Consider the following 16,527-nt stretch of genomic DNA (forward strand, 5'->3'; position numbering starts at 1 on the left):
ATCATACTACAAAAGTATTTGTTCAACTATGTTCATAGCAACATTATTTGTAATAGCCAGAACCTGGAAACAACCTAGATGCCCCTCAGTTGAAGAATGGATAAAGAAAGTGTGGAATATGTGTATGCATTAGAGTATTACTCAGTGGTAAAAAAAAAAAAAAGGACATCTTGAATTTTGCATGCAAATGGACGGAAATAGAAAACACTATCTTGAGTGAGGTAATCCAGACCCAAAAAGATGAATATGCTATGTACTCACTCATAAGTGGATTCTAGCCATAAATAAAGGACATTGAGCCTATAATCCGTGATCCTAGAGAAACTAAATAAGAATGTGAACCCAAAGAAAAACATATAGTTATCCTCCTGTTATTGGAAGGAGACAAGATTGCCAGGCAAAAATTGGAAACTTGGGGGTGGGGGTGAATGGGGGTAAGGGGAGATGGGGAGAAAAAGTGAGAAGGGAGGATGAGGAGAGCTTGGGGGAATGGGATGGTTAAGATGGAGGAAGGGTGGATATGGGAGCAAGGAAGTGTATATCTTAATTAAGGGAGCTATTTTAGCGTTGGCAAGAGACTTGACTCTAGAGGTGTACCCAGATGTCCATGGAGATGTCCCCAGCTAGATCCTTGGGCAGCTGAGGAGAGGGAGCCTGAAATGGCCTTATCCTATAGCCATACTGATGAATATCTTGCATATCACCATAGAACCTATGGTAGATTTTGTTGGATTTTTTGGAGCCATTCTCCAGGAGGACAAGAATTGAGAAGACCTTCATGGATTTAAAAATACTCTTTTATCAACTACTTATACTGGAATAACCCACATTATCATAATCCTTTATCTGTTTGAATATTAAAATATATGAATGTTTGTTTATATTTAAAGGGGGATATGATAAAGAGATCAATACTTTGCATTGGTATGGATCTTGGTTTATTGATACAAATTTAAGATCAATTTTGTTATATTTTTATATATACTCTTGATTAAGATATTGTTTTTGTGCAGCTCAATTAGAAATGCAATGTTTAATTATAAAATATAGGTCAATCAATAATCATCTATAATAGTCAAGCTTGTAGTCACATTAGATAGGTTTTCCCGCTACATGGAGATACTTCAGTTAGATAGGTATTCTTCAAATATTTCAGCGACCTTCAGAATATGGAATTTAAAATGTTTTAAAAACTTCGACTTTTCATTTTAATGAGACATGCTGCTTCTGGCAGCAACAATTACTTCAAGAGAAAGATAGGTATCAAAGAGGCTCCTTGTTGAGTTTGTTAAACATTTGGGCAAGAAACTGCCCTTGCCTGAACTGTTTGCCGGAACTTGCAGGACCCACAGAAAAATGACTGCTGTAGCTGACTAAAGAAGGTGAGACAGTCCATCAGGGTTTCTGCTTCATGAAAGAGTCTGCCAGACATTCTGCAGGACACAGAAGAAAGTCACTGACAAACTGCCAGTATTGGAGAAACTGTCTTTGAAATTTCCTGCTTCATGGAAAAGTCCACAGGATACTATGGACCTCTAGGCTGAAGATGGATGTCTGCAACGTTAAAGAAGAACTTTGGGTGACTGTCCAGGCTGCAAGATGTCTCTGTGAATTCTAGAGTTTTGGAAACTGCTTACAATGCACTTCCTATTTACTTAGGTAATATTATGTCCTTCTGGAGTATTTGATGGAGTTGAATAATAGATAGTTATATTTATAGTTTTCCTTAGTTATAATAAGTGATAAAGTAGATATAAATATTATAACTATAATTCTTGCTTGATACCTGTTTTGTTATATGTAATCTTTCTATGTTAAAGTTAAAACTTTCCTTTGTATTTAGACAGAAAAGGGGAGGTGATGTGGGAGGTAATGTATGCTGTGAATATGCTTTACTGCCATTGGTTAATAAAGAAGCTACTTTTGGCCAATGGCTTAACATAGTAAAGCCAGACTGAAAGAGATATATTGAGAGAGTAGGCAGAGTAAGGGAGAAGCAATGTAGCCACCTACAGAAGACAGACACATCAGACTATCACTGAATATTGCCACAGCCACATGGCAATACACAGATTAATAGAAATGGGTTAATTTAAGATATGAGTTAGTCAGAAATATGCTTAAGCTATTGGCCAAACAGTATTGAAACTAATATAGTTTCTGAGTAGTTATTTCATAGTCTTGGCAGTCAGGAATGAGATAACAGCTTCCCCCAGCAGCCAGACTCTAGGGCTATGAGTTCAAACCATGAGAGACATCAGGGGCCTGTAGCTCATGGCCACAGCTTGTCTAGTTGCTTCAAAGCAATGGGTGATGGTGGCTATTAGCCAGGCTTTTTGCTGGAATCACCTTCAATCATTATGATTCTACAATGGCCACAACTCTATTATGAGTTGGAAACACTGGATAGTTTTCTACCTTCTGAGTAGAATAGTTAGCATTCTAACTTTCCTCCCAGGACTGAGATCAGGAAGTGGGCACAAGTTCCCTCTAACCAAGAAGCTGTTAGCAATTGATACCTGCTGGAAGAGGAAAAATCATTTTCCCCCAGTAGAGTGCCACTGGGTATATCAACCACATTTCAGGGCAGGCCCTGTGGTCAGTAGTAGTTGGCTAACACAGACTTCACCATTTCTGTGTGTGCTTCTTTTACTTTCTTTTGTGTTTTTTATCTTGTTTGTTTGTTTTGATATTGTGAGAGAAAACAACATATGCACACATATACACAGTGAGAAGGAGGGATGGAGGGTGGAAAGGAGGGAGGGTGGGAGGGAAAAGGGAAAGTAGGAAGGAAAAAAAGAAAGAAAAGAACATGAAGTTGTATGGGTAAGGATATGGAGAGGATTTGGGATGGGTTGGGGAAGGGGAAATAATATCATCAAAAGATAATTTATGAAAAAATATTTTCAGTAAGTAACTTAAGTTAAAAATATTTTAACTTCTCTTTTCTATCCCTATCCACAGACACAATTCTTTCAAACCACTGACCTATAACTCTCACTCAGTGAAGAGACTTCAAATTTTGTACTCAGTATCCTCTTATGGAAAAGATAATTTTGGTATGGACAATATTCTCTTGCAAGGCCTCAAATGATGGATTCCCTAAGGGAGAAACTAAGAACTGAAAGTTTCTGTATCAGAGCTAGAAAGATGGCTCAGCAGAGAAGAGTCATACTATTTTTTCTGAAGACGTTAGTACAGTTCCCATAATCAATAGCAAGTGTATCACAACCACCTGTAACTTAGCTCTGGATATGTTACCCTCTTCAGGTCTCTGGGAACTCCTCACTTGCACAAAATCACACTTAAATACACATGCATTCACGTATTTAAAAAAAAAAGAAGTAATCTTTAAAGGTTCCCATACTCCTAGGGAGATGCCTTATTCATTGACCATATAAAGAAGAAGTAACCAAAATAATCCTAATTGTGAGTCCAGCAAGTGGATTTGTATAGCCAAATGACCAGTCATATTGTCATGCTTCTGACAGCCACCAATCTATACCAGCCACACTCTACTCATGCACTAGAAACCTACTAGTCCCCTACAGTCACTTATGAAGGTTCATCAATTGATAAGTCCTATGGTTGCACATATATTCTACAAGTGTTCATTCAGAGGGAACAGTACTTTGCCTAGCTACAGCAGAGGTGAAGGACCCACCCCAGACGTGGCCCTGGGAGATGATAAGATGCGGTGGCCAAGCACACTCCTGGCCAGCCCCAGCCAGCCAGCAGAGAACAGGACTCACAAAGCATAGCTGTTCCTTGGTTAACACTAGGTGGTAGCTATTTCTCCTAGCAGCTCCATTTTCAACGCTGCTTGGGAAGATCTTTGTGCCTCTCACTAGCTCTCTGGATTTTCTCTCCCTAGCATTTACTGTCTTGTTCACCTCTGCAGTATGCACCACATATTACATTGCCTTTGTGTTAATAGTTTCTAGCGCTATCCTTCTGGGACTCTGCTATCTCATGCAAAACTACATTCTCACGCTTTCTAATTCTCCGCGATGTTTTTTTTTTTCTGCTCTCTTTAAGCAACCCTATTTGTTAAATAAAACCTCTTTCTGCTGAACCCTTGTGGGCTCCCCTGAGTAGGCAAAGGCATAAACTCTGGGTTTAGATCATGGGAATCTAACCACCTAGAGCCCAAGCAAGACCATCTGGAAACTTGACCTCTGATCTCCTTGTCATTGTCAAGTTCTGACACATACCAGAAATTTATTGACTCCTGTGCTTCTAGAGAATTACAACTGTAACAATTCCCCCCCCCTTGACAAAGTGCTAAGGGTTTTAAGAATAAAGGGAAGGCAGAATGGCATATGTGTCAAAGAATGTAGGGAAAGTGCCCAAATAATGTAAAAAATACTGATTGAAATAGCTTTGGGTTTCATTAAATTACATCAGTCAGATGATACAATACTCCTCTTTGAGATATATATAGATATAGATATAGATATATAGATATATTATAGATAGTCACAAAATAAAGTTAAAGCTTAAAAAAGGGTAAAGTCTTTAAAGAGAAAGAGTACAGATAGGCAAGGATTAAACTCAGTAAAGAGAAATAAGTCACGTAAAAATGGAAAATTCACAGAGAGTCTGGATTATGTATATTATTGTGTTATCTTTAAATTTTTTGACTGTGAATGAGCTAAGTACAAAGAGACATTTCATTATATGGGCTGCTAAGCTAAACCAGCATGGCTATTACAAAGGTATCATGACTTCCAAATTTGGGTCTAAGGATATGTTGCTTTGGAAAAGAGGTTCTTCTCTTGTTTCCACAGAGGATGAGATCCTTTAGATTGCTTCCAGACTGGTGTGGTTTGATGAAACAAGAGCCTCCGGAGGTTGCCTTAAACACCCCTCAAAAAATTACTTCACCTGACTGCTGACTGAGATGAACCTAGCACACAGAATGCACCATGAAAGATCTGATTAACAGTGCCCCCAAACAGCAGGAAGCAGTATGGACAGAACTATGCCCATATTCCCAAATATTGTTCATAATTGTGTGTTTACATTTAAAGAGGGATATGCTATAGAGATGAATAATTTGCTTTGGTTTGGATCTTGGTTTATTGATACAAATTTAAGGTAAATTTGGTTAAACTATATATTTCTGCCCTTGATTAAGGTACTGTGTTTATGTAGTTCATTTAAGAATGTAATGCATAAGTAATCTATAATAGTCAAGCTTGTAGTCGTGTTAGTTAGATTTTCTATATGTATGGAGATATATTTCAGTTAGATAGGTATTCTTCAAATTTTTCAGAGACCTTCATAATATGGCATTTAAAATGTTTTAAGCCGGGCGATGGTGGCGCACGCCTTTAATCCCAGCACTCGGGAGGCAGAGGCAGGCGGATCTCTGTGAGTTCGAGACCAGCCTGGTCTACAAAGCTAGTTCCAGGACAGGCTCCAAAGCCACAGAGAAACCCTGTCTCGAAAAACCAAAAAAAAAAAATGTTTTAATAACTTAGAACTTTTCGTGACAATGAGACACATCTTCTTCTGGCAGTACAAGTTACTTCAAGAGGAAGATGGGCATCAAAGAGGCTCCTTATGGAGTTGTTTAGCCAATTGGGCAAGAAACTGCCCTTGCCTGGACTGCTTAATGAACTGGGCATGCAGGACCCACAGAAAAATTACTGCTGAACTTGCTTAAAGGTGAGATGATCCTTCGGGGTTTCTGCTTCATGAAAGAGTCTGACAGACATTCTGCAGGACACAGAAGAAAGTGACTGACAAACTGCCAATATAGGCAGAACTGTCTTTGAAATTCCCTGCTTCGTGGAAGAGTCTGCCAGATACTATGGGCCTGTAGTATATATATGTAGTATATAAATGGTTGTGAGCCTAGCCTTTAACAGTCGAACTCTCCCAACCCCTTTGAGCACTTTAACAAGTTTATGAAAACACAACAAAAATGATCAGCCTGCATAGAAGTTAAAAATTATAAGCTTCTTAGTTTCCATGGAGAATAAGAAATGAGAGCAAGAAACTGTTCTATGGATTCAATATAGTATGGCCTTAGTAGCTGTGAAGAGACAAAGGCAATGAATGTTGTCTGGCCCTGCAGATTCCTACTAAATTGATATGTGAGTACCTAACCACAAATAATATTTCTTCATGATGTTTCTCATGACTTTTTTCTTCCCTGAATTTTCCCCCAGAATGCCATGGGCAAATATGAAGAACAATAGCCAGGGCATGAGCATCTCTTCATCACGATGTGTGCAGAGCAAATGCAACAGGAAACACCAGCTCAGAATTCAGTGCCCAGCACCCTGCAGACCACACCACACTCCCCTTGCTTACCTGCTTCAGGTCTCGGTGGTGAAGAGAGTGTGTCATCGTGGGGCTCTTGTCTATCAGACATTTGTTCACAAGAACTACTTCCCTCTGTAGAAAGGAATGGAAGACTCAGTGGATTTAAACGGCTAAAGAAAAACACATCAGGAGAGCCACTGGCGACAACCAGGATAGTCAAGCTGGCTTCGTGTCTCCTAGATGAAGGTCTCTGTTTTGGGACTCTGAAGGGGAGACTGACATGACTCCTCTGCCACCAGAGGCAGAACATTGGCCAAAATCTGTTCCTTTCCTGAACACCTCATTCCCCTTTATTTATGACCCCCATTGATGCTTCTATGGTTTCTTCTCTCTGAGAAAATAAAGAACAGGTTAAGTGGGGGGCATAGGGGAAGATGAGAAGACACCTTCTCTCTTGCAGTTTCACTAGCTGACTGGCAAGTAAAGGCTCACTCACCTCTGTTGCATTGTGGGAGGCTAGGTACCTCCTCTGCCTGTTCATCATTCATTTGGGAATTTCCAGGACTATAGGATGCTGAAAAGAAAGAAGAATACAACAAACCATGCAAGAGGACATCAGTTTTCTCAGGTGGGACCCAGGAAGCTTGCAAAATATAAGAAAATAAGGAGGACCAGGGATCAAAATGGAAACATTGACTGTGCAATACAAAGAGTGATAGAGCAAGGCACCGTCTTTCCCCAGCAACCACCACTTCAACATGAACAAAGCATCCACATATTCTACTCCTAAGAATTGAATTCTTCCAAACGGGAGTCACAAGCTTTTCTCCCTGTTCCACACAGAAGGCAAAGGGTCCAAGAAGAATCAGGGAGTCAAAGTAACTAAGAATGTCTTATACAATCTACTGTCTTGAAGAACAAGAGAGGCAGACAGGAAGGTGGGGGACTTTAGGGAGGAAAATAAACAGAATCCTTATGACAGCAAGAAGTTGTTGAACTAAAGGGGAGAGGAGGGTGTACCACCTGCATGTCTGAGTGACTCGAAGAGTTGGAGACAATGCATTTGATGGAACAAGACTGAATGAGGAAAGGCACCTGAGACTAAGGGCTGTCTCTGAAGTTGTAAGGTAAAAACAAGAGATCTGATGTCGAGGGGGGTCCTGTGAAGATGGCTCAGTAGTTAAGAGTGCTTGCTGCTCTTCCAGGAGACTCAGGTTCAATTCCCAGTGTCCCTTGGAAGCTCACAACTGTCTGCAATTTCAGAGGCAAGGGGCTTGACACCCTCTACTTTCCTCCTTAAACACCAATCAAGTATGTGGTGCAGACAGACAGATATATGCAGACAAAACTCTCATACATATAAATATAAATTAAAATAAGAGAGATATGATTTGGTTTTTCTGTTGGAAAAGTGAGAAGATGGACAGGGATGATACATGGAAGATTGGGTTACACTGGTGAGGGGCAGTCACTAACAACCCTGCTTGGGAAGGGAGAAACAGTGTCCTATGCTGAGACAGAGACACCAGCAGAGGAGGCAGGTCCATGGGCAACTATGCAAGCATCTTCTTGAAGAACATCTGCATAGAGGAGTCTCTTAGAGAGTTGTGTGAAGACATCCAAGCCTGCAGATGGAAAACTGACAGGCAAGTCTGGGGGTTCGTATTTGGGAACTACAGATGGGAGCAGATAAGAGTGCCTGGCAGAGACTGATGACCCTTGCACATTTTCCAAGGTCGCTTGAAAAGTTGGTGACAATAATCTGAAAACTCACAGTTAATGCGCTCACCTTAAGCCAAGAGTTGGGTTTGGCTAGGCCCCTTCAGTATCTCAATCTGTTTTCTCTCTCCCTGAAGATAATTTTTGCTCTCAACTGAATTAAAAAAAAAATTTTTTTTTGGTTTTTCGAGACAGGGTTTCTCTGTGGCTTTGGAGCCTGTCCTGGAACTAGCTCTGTAGACCAGGCTGGTCTCGAACTCACAGAGATCCTCCTGCCTCCTGAATTAAAATTTTATTGTTATTATTATGTTGTAGCTGCTGTTGCTATTGTATTTATCTGGGTATGGGAGAGTGTCTCACATACCATGACACATACATGGAGGCCACAAGACAGCTTACAGGAATCAGCTCTCTTTTCCCTTCGTGTGAGTCCCAGGAATAGAACTCAGGTCATCAAGCTTGGAAGCACATGCCATTTAACTGGCCTTCTACTGGGTTTTAGTTCATTCTTCTTTGTCTTTTCTCTGTGTGTAGGGCTGATGACTCTCCTACACTATCTATTAGCATCTTCCCTTTACATAACTTTCTCCACATTTTAAACTCTGCACCTTGTTTTATAAATGAAATTAGCTCCCCCCCACACACACATACACACACAAAGGCTGTTCTCATTTCTCTAGTTCAGTCTGTTCTCTTTAGTTAACTTGCTGTTTCTGTTTTTTTTCAACTCAAATTTTAATCTAAACCTTTCTTTTCTGTCCTTTCTGTAGATTCTGTTTTAGCATCCTTTCAAGTCATAGGAAGTCTTCTTCACCGTGGACAAAGAAGGAGAGATCCCCTTGCCAAGTCATCCCCAAGAGATTCATCAATTTCAGTTGTACTCCTCATGCCCAACAAAGGGGAAAGTAGCTAAAGGGGCTCAATCCTGCTCAGTACTGCACCCAAAATGGTGATATTAGGATTCCATGTCTATTTAGGTAAAACTAGCATTACCTCAGAACCCCAGATTTGATGGCTCCATCTGGAGTTCTCAACTCCCCTCTTCTGATGTACAATCTGTACTCAAGAAAATCTCAACCAGCTTGAATTTTGATTTCTATGCTGCTTGTGTCTCCTGAAAACAATTCAAAAGCTAAACATAATCTGGCCATTTGTGGGGAGGGGTGGGAGAAAAGAAAAGAACGACGGGTTGGAAAGATGGATGGATGGTTGGAAGAATGGATGAACGGATGCACAGATGGATAGACAGGTAAACAGACTGGCAGGTGGATGGGTGGTTATATCGATATGTGGGTGAGTTAGTGGATGTGTGGATAGATGGATATGTAGATGTATAGATCAGCAGTAGATAGATAACGAGATGGCTGTGTTGGTACATGGATGACAGATTGGTGAACAGGAAAGGAGGTAAAAGGAATGAAGGTTCTTCTCTGTGACAATGGAAATAAAGTTACTTATAAAATAGGTCATTAAAATCTGCATCACTGAAGCTGGAGAAATGACACAGTGGTTAAGATCAGTGACTGTTGTTCTTGAGGTCCTGAGTTCAATTCCCAGCACCCATATGGTGGCTCACAACACCAGTTCAAAAGGACTTGACACCCTCACACAGACAACATGCAGGCGAAACATCAGGGCACATAGAATAAAATTAACTAATTAAAAAAGAAAAGAAAAACAGATCACCTTCTGGACTTCTGATCTGCCTTCTCCGCTCATTTGTAAAGAAGGTTTCTGGGTCATTAAAGAGGAAAAACGTGAAAGACAGTTGGTAATGACCTGAATTCATACCTGGTGTGAATAGGCGGGACTCTGAGAGAGTATCAAGTCATTGCCTGAGAGTGGGCATGCTTGCACCTCCAAGATTTGCCAATGTCTGTGAGCAGCTTGCCTGGCCCCATCTCCTTTTCCAGTCTCCAGCACCATCTTCCCACCCTGCTGTCTCTCTACCATGCATCTACCATGGAATTCACTGATCTGGCCTTCTCCTGCTGACTGCTGCCCTATCTTTCCAGTTCTGTCTTCCCTCTCATCATCTATTTTTATAGATTTTACATATTTCCCCTAAAGCCACATTTCATGGTTCCTGTGTGATCTCTAACAAATGTGTTTACATTTTTCACTTTCTTATCAAACTCCATCCTGAGAACCCATTCGTGTGACATATGATAACATTTTAACCTAGGATGGACCACGTTAAGACAGACATCACGTAGGCTGATACGATCAGTGAGTGAGTGACCCAATAACTGGGATCTTTAGGGGCAGAGCACTCTACACTGTCAACACAATAAAGAACTCACTTCACAGCACGTATCTCAGAAATTTCTTCCCCATTATTAAGTGACACATGGCTATATATTAAGCCAGATTGATTTAGATAAACGCAAGTCTGCTTAGGAATCTTCTGTTCTTGCCTCTAATCTTCATTTTTATGAATTTGTACCCTTTAAATATGCAAAAGCTCTTCTTTTCAAAGACTCACCTCCTTCCCTTCTTGTCTCCCACTAGGGACAGCATCCACAGCCTGAACAAAAGTGTGTGTGTGTGTGTGTGTGTATTTTTGTGTGTGCATGCATGCATAAATATGTGCATTGTGCATGCATGCATGTGCGTGTGTGTATACATGCTTGCGTGTGCGTGTGCACGTGCATGTGTTGGGAATGGTGAGGCAAAAAGGGTGAAGACGGGAAAACAGCACCAGTGAGGTAATTTGCAGTCTAAGAACAGAATCACCTTCTGCAACAAGTGCTGGCAGTCTGGGCCTCTCATCAGCATCTCTTGCATTTACCCTCTGAGGAGTCCTGTGATTGTTGGACCCTGAAGAGAAACAAGACAATGACTGGATCAGACAGCAATGAGGCAGAGACCTCCAAGCACTCTTTCAGAGTGCTGGCCCTCAGCACCTCATGTGAGATACTTGCCCCCATCCACCTAGAGCCCTGCTCTGTCTCTTTTCTCTCTGCTCATTCCTATTACTTTCTTCTCATCTTTTGGTCCCCAGTGCTGTTCTTCTACAATATAAAGCATCACACATGCCTCAGCCCTTTTCTTCCTTGTTGATCTCAATGCTCTTTAGCACAGCCTCCTTTCATCTCTGAGCTTCCTTTGACCCTAGAGCTCTTATCTCCATGTGACAGGCTCCAATTCTACCATCTCTCTGCTTCACCTTTGGATCAGGCTCATCGCACTCCTCATGTTCCCAAGATCTCCCCTGAGAACCATGTTCAGTGATCCTAGTCACTCAACTCTAAAAGCCCACCTTCTTTTCATACTCTAAGTTGACACAGAGTTCCCTCTCTGGTACCTGGGTCCAAGAGGGGTTTCCCCTGTGATCTCTCTGTTCGTCAAAGAAGGAAGTTGATGTAGGACTCCACTGAGTGGTAAATTTTCTGATACAAGAGACATATTTTTATGGTTGGACATGTTTGTAAGCATCAGAGACCCTGCTCCTTTCTAAGGAAACTTGCCATTTATAGTGTATCTTAATAGTATGAAACATAGGTTTGGGCTGAACACTTATCCCTGTGTTACATGGCCTATGTGTAAGCTCCTGACTACATGGGCCATGTGCATTTCCTACATTACCCCTGTGTTTGGCATGTCATGGTCCCTCAGTAAATTCTATGTTAACTATCAGTGAAAAAAAATGAATGAGTGATTGAATGAATGAATGAAATTGCCTTGAACTCCCGGAAGCAAGTGAGAGCTATAGTTACCATCTGGGAAGTTTCTTAAAGTCTCCTTTAAGTCTGGGTAGGCTTTCAGATGCGTCGCGCTGAATATCACTTTGAGAAGCGATAGGCTGAACTCATTCTGTAGGTCACTGAGGATGTCATACACTACTCTTTCCGGTGGGATCAGGTTTTCACAACTTTGTTGACAAGTCTTAAAAATATTGAAGGAAGAATTATGTCACAATGGATTTATGATTTTATAAGAGAGGCTTAGAATGGTTCAAACGCCATTTGATTTCTTGTGAAGTGTCTGAGTTTTGCATTGATCAGGTGACATCTTACATGTCCTCTCTGCAATGACAGACCCGTGCTTATCCGAGATCAGTTCTGATGCTGACACACAGTTCACAGGAAGGAGTATCTCTGAAGAATGATCAAAGGATATGTCTGTAAGAGCCAGGCCAAGATGCTCCACTGTGAACCTAACAGGTCATGAGAGGCTGTCTGGGACCACACAGGAACTCCCCAGAGACTGACCTGGTCTGCAGGGCTCAAGGCAACCAAGTGAACATCCCGGCCATAGGGCAAAGGCTTGTCATCATTATCCCCAGGGGACCCCATCACCAACTTTTACTACATTTTAGGGCCTCAGTGGTGCCTGAACAGCAAGGAGAATTTGGAGAGAGAGAAGCAAGCATGACTTCTGGTTCTATTCTCACGTGACACACTGCCTGTGACTTTCAAAACTCTCAGGCTCTGGGATTTGGAATAAGTAAACTTTGTAAGGAAGCCCTGCTTGGATGTGTCCACTGGCATCCGAGTTTCTGTTGTTACACTGCACAAGTAAACCTGGGGTGCTCTGCCCTTTAGGGAATTCCCACACCCCATCTATCCCCTCTCACCATTTAACTCAGCCCCGATTACTGCAGAGACCAATAGGAATGTTTCCTGTGATGCCCGCTTCTCCTGTCACCTCTGACTTCCAAGAAGTGAAGGTCCCCCCTCCCTGGAGGCCCTTCAGCCTGTTGGCAGCATCCCGAGGTTCAGAGGAATACATCACAGGGCAGGCTGACTGTCAGGGCTGAGTTCCTTCTCCTCACTCACCCGGAACTTCTGCTCAGAGATGTAGCCACGGTCTCGGAGGCTCATAAGGAAAGGAAAGGGCCTTGTGATGGCGCTTGCGATTTCCACCTTATTTTCTCTGAAGTGCTTGAAGATGAGCCCATAGTCAGGTGACTCCTCTTCGCTCGGGTACTCTGAGCTTGCCCTAAGGGATATATTTCATGTAGAAGTAGAAACTGGTTTACAAGAGGCTACCAGTGGCTGGATAACTTTTGGTATGAAGGATAGTCCCCTAAAAGGAACAATTTTAAGTAAAATTGAAACTTTAAACATCTAAAATGCTGGTACAAGTTGTGATTCTTTTGGTTTTATTTTTGTGAGACAGGATACTACCTGTAAGTCTGGCTTGCCTAGAATATGTTATGTAGACCAGGCTAGCCTCAGAGATTCTCCTGAGTGCTCCACCATACCCAACACAATGATTAGTTTTAATTGTCAACCTGACAAACTCTAAAATCATCTGAGGTTGTGTGAGTTGTAAGGGACTGTCTAGATTAAGGTGGTCTATGGATCCATCAGTCTGGGTGTGTCTTCATTATGCTAATTGCTATGGGAAGATCCAGCCCACTGTGGGCAGCACCAATTCCTAGCTAGGAGGATCCTAAACAGCTTTAAGTATCGGGAATAAGTTGAACACTGACAGGCACTTTTGCATTCTCTTCTCTCTTCTTTGGATTATGGGTATGACCAGCTGTTTCAAGTTTCAGCCTAGTTTCCCTGCAATGATGAACCATAAGCTGGACCTATGAGAGTACAAGTTCCTTCTCAACCAGGTCTCTTTGTGTCAGGGTCTCTTATCACAGCCGCAGAAATGAAACAATCCGTATGGCAGGGTACAAGGAAACAGCAAAGACTGCTACACCTTCTTCTTCCAGCTCATGTGTGAAGGCAAAATTGACAAACAGTTGATCCAGGACTGAGGAAGCGTTCTACCCAAGCACACACTGAGTGGCTCATCCATCCTCTATGGCTCCACATGTTTTCTTCTCTCCTCCTTGCTCCCCACCTCCCTGCAGTGATGGAGGGGATCTCTCTAACAACTCAGAACCAGCACTTCTTAACCACGCTGTCGTCAGCTATAGTGCCTGATATCACAAGTGGTTGCTGCTCTCTGCCCAAAGACAGAGTCCAGGGAAAGGACCCTCTAGGGAAGGGAGGCCCAGAAGCCCAATGAGACATGGAAGTTGTTTGTTCATGCTATCGATCTCGTTCTGGTGGACAAACGGAAACAAATTATGTTGGATAGTACAATGGCAGAAACAAGAAAGCTGGGCATAGTACAAGGGTCTGTAGTCATGGCATCCTAGAGGCTGAAGCAGAAGGACCATCATGGCCTACATAGTGATTTGCTTTCTTTATCATTTTACTGAGTATTTACACTTCACAGTATTAGCACATGTAGAAGTCAGAGGACAACTTTATGGAGTGGGGTTCGTTCTCTCTTTTCACTCTTTTACGGGTTCTGGGCATCAAACTCAGGTTGCCTGGTTTGCCTGGGAAGCTCCTTTACCCACTGGCATTTGCTAGCCCTGACCTAGTGACTTCGAGGCAGGCCTGCGCTATCTAGCAAGACCCCGTCTCAATTAATGGAAGAAAGAAATCAATACCGACCAGCAAATTCCTGCTACACAACAAGCGGCAGGAGGGTTAGTGAGATGGCTCAGTGGCCAAAGAGCTGGCCCTCTAGTGTGATGACCTGAGTTCAACCCTGGAACCCACGGGGTAGAAGGAGAGAACCAGCTCCTGCAAGTGGGGGAGGAGAAGGGTAAAACCATGACACATGAGTATGAAGGCGCCATGATGAGCTCCACTATTTTGTTCGCTAACCTAAATAATGAATTAAAAAAATAAAAAACATTAAAAGAGGGCACATCTTTCTTTTTGCCTTTTGCTTACTTTAGGATTTTATCGTGTTGTTGAAAATTTCATACATGAATACTGCATTTATATCATTTCTACTTCTCCCTTTCTCCCTCAAGTCCCCCATGCTTTCCTTCTCCACTCCCCCTCAAATACCTTCTTTAATTATTATCACACACACACACACACACACACATATATATACAAATACATATACAGAGATAGGTACATGAGAGATAGATAGATAGATAGATAGATAGATAGATAGATAGATGATAGATAGATAGACAGATAGATAGATAGAATCTGCTGATATCTTTTAGTGTTGTTCCTATGTATATGTGTTTAGGGTTGACCACTAGGCCCTGGACAACCTAACAGAATGAGGTTATCCCTGGAGAATAATGGTTGATTCTCCTCTTCTCAGCAGCCATCAGTTCCCTGTAGCTCTTCATCTAGGGGTGGAGCCTTATGAGAGCCCCTCCCCCATCAACACCAGCACATCAACTGGTGCTGTCACTGAGGGTACAACTTTTTTTAAAATGCTTAAAATGTCACCTAAATGCTAAATCATTGAGAATGGTGACTTGTGGGGTGTAGTCTGGGCAATCCTGACACTGCTCAAGACTTCTTCGGATGTCACTGAGGACACGCTCTTCTCAGACTAATACTGAAATACTATCTGCTCTTTATCTCTTTCCTCCTCCAGAAAGTTTCCAGTGCGCTTCTCAAAGGTTCCCTGGGCTATGGCATCACAGCCGATTAGACACAGAAGTAACCAGGGACATCAGGGAACTTTGCCTAAACAAGAGAGTAAAGGCATTTTCAAAAAGTTAAAGCAAGATTACATCCTATCCTTTATTGTTAATTTAGAAAATATTGTTATTTCCATAAAAATACCTTACTTGTGATAGTGATAGGTCTATTGCTACTACATTTAAGAATAAATATTCTAAAAGTCTGAAGTTTATAACTCACATTAGATTTAACCCAGAAAACTAGCTTTAGACATTCCCCATAATTTTTAAGGAAAAAAAGGATGTGGTTATGCACACCTCTAATCCCAGCACTTCAGAGGCAGAGGCAGGAGGTTCACCAGGAATTCAAGGCCAGCCTGGTCTATGTAGTGAATTCCAGGCTAGTCAGGGTTACACGACAAACAAACACAAAGGATATCAAAGATATCCAATGTCAAAAACCTTCAGAAGTATTATGTTTCACAAAGAGTCTATATTCCACATGTAATGATATAACAAAATTATACAATAATTTTTATCTTAAACTTGAGGAGGTTGTGTGTGCTCATGTATATGTGCCTGGTATGGGGGTAAGGGGTCCAGGTGCTCTCACGTTTTTTTTTTTTTTGAGACAAGGTCTTTCACTGAACCTGAATATCATTAATTCAGCTGGATTAGCTGGCCAGTGAACTTCAGAGACCCAACTGTGTCCACTGCCCTAATTCTGGAGTTAAAAACACACATCACCACATCCAGATTTTATGTGGGTTCTAGGGATCTGAACTCAGCTCTTCATAAGTGAATTGGAGCAAAACCAGGAGTTAGAGCTGAATTATTTCACACAAGATAAATTTAATGCTGCGGCCAAACTAAAGCAATGCAGCAAATTAATCAGAAACCCAAAAGTGCCACGGTGTCAAAACTAAACTTCAAATGCCACAAAGCAATGAGCAGTGAAGAAAATAGACTGTTTAGCAAAAACAAAGAGCCATAAAATACAGAAGTTTCTCCAAACATCATTCTCAAGAGGATGCCCAGAAGAAATCTCCAGTACTAAAAAAGAAAAAAAAAAAAGACCAAAAAAAAGAAAAAAACAAAGCAATTGATGAAGGAATTCAAGGAAAAAAGAATCATAA

The 16,527-nt window shown here is 41.6% G+C and overlaps 1 protein-coding gene across 3 annotated transcripts in view; it reads right to left on the reverse strand.

Moving 5' to 3' along the window:
* LOC142837078 (nuclear body protein SP140-like protein) overlaps nucleotides 1-16,527 on the reverse strand; it is a 62,866-nt gene that overhangs the window by 43,016 nt on the left and 3,323 nt on the right. For 2 of the 3 annotated variants that reach the window (XM_075951956.1, XM_075951955.1), the window contains exons 2-7: nucleotides 12,777-12,939; nucleotides 11,715-11,883; nucleotides 10,732-10,815; nucleotides 9,682-9,729; nucleotides 6,773-6,850; nucleotides 6,325-6,408 (exon numbers count right to left, since the gene is read on the reverse strand). In XM_075951956.1, the coding sequence (XP_075808071.1) occupies nucleotides 6,325-6,408; nucleotides 6,773-6,850; nucleotides 9,682-9,729; nucleotides 10,732-10,815; nucleotides 11,715-11,883; nucleotides 12,777-12,939 (626 nt within the window). The remainder of the gene's footprint in view (nucleotides 1-6,324; nucleotides 6,409-6,772; nucleotides 6,851-9,681; nucleotides 9,730-10,731; nucleotides 10,816-11,714; nucleotides 11,884-12,776; nucleotides 12,940-16,527) is intronic. The other variant, XM_075951957.1, reaches the window with a different exon arrangement.

This window comes from Microtus pennsylvanicus, chromosome 17 (genome assembly GCF_037038515.1).
Source record: "Microtus pennsylvanicus isolate mMicPen1 chromosome 17, mMicPen1.hap1, whole genome shotgun sequence".
Lineage (NCBI taxonomy): Eukaryota > Metazoa > Chordata > Mammalia > Rodentia > Cricetidae > Microtus > Microtus pennsylvanicus.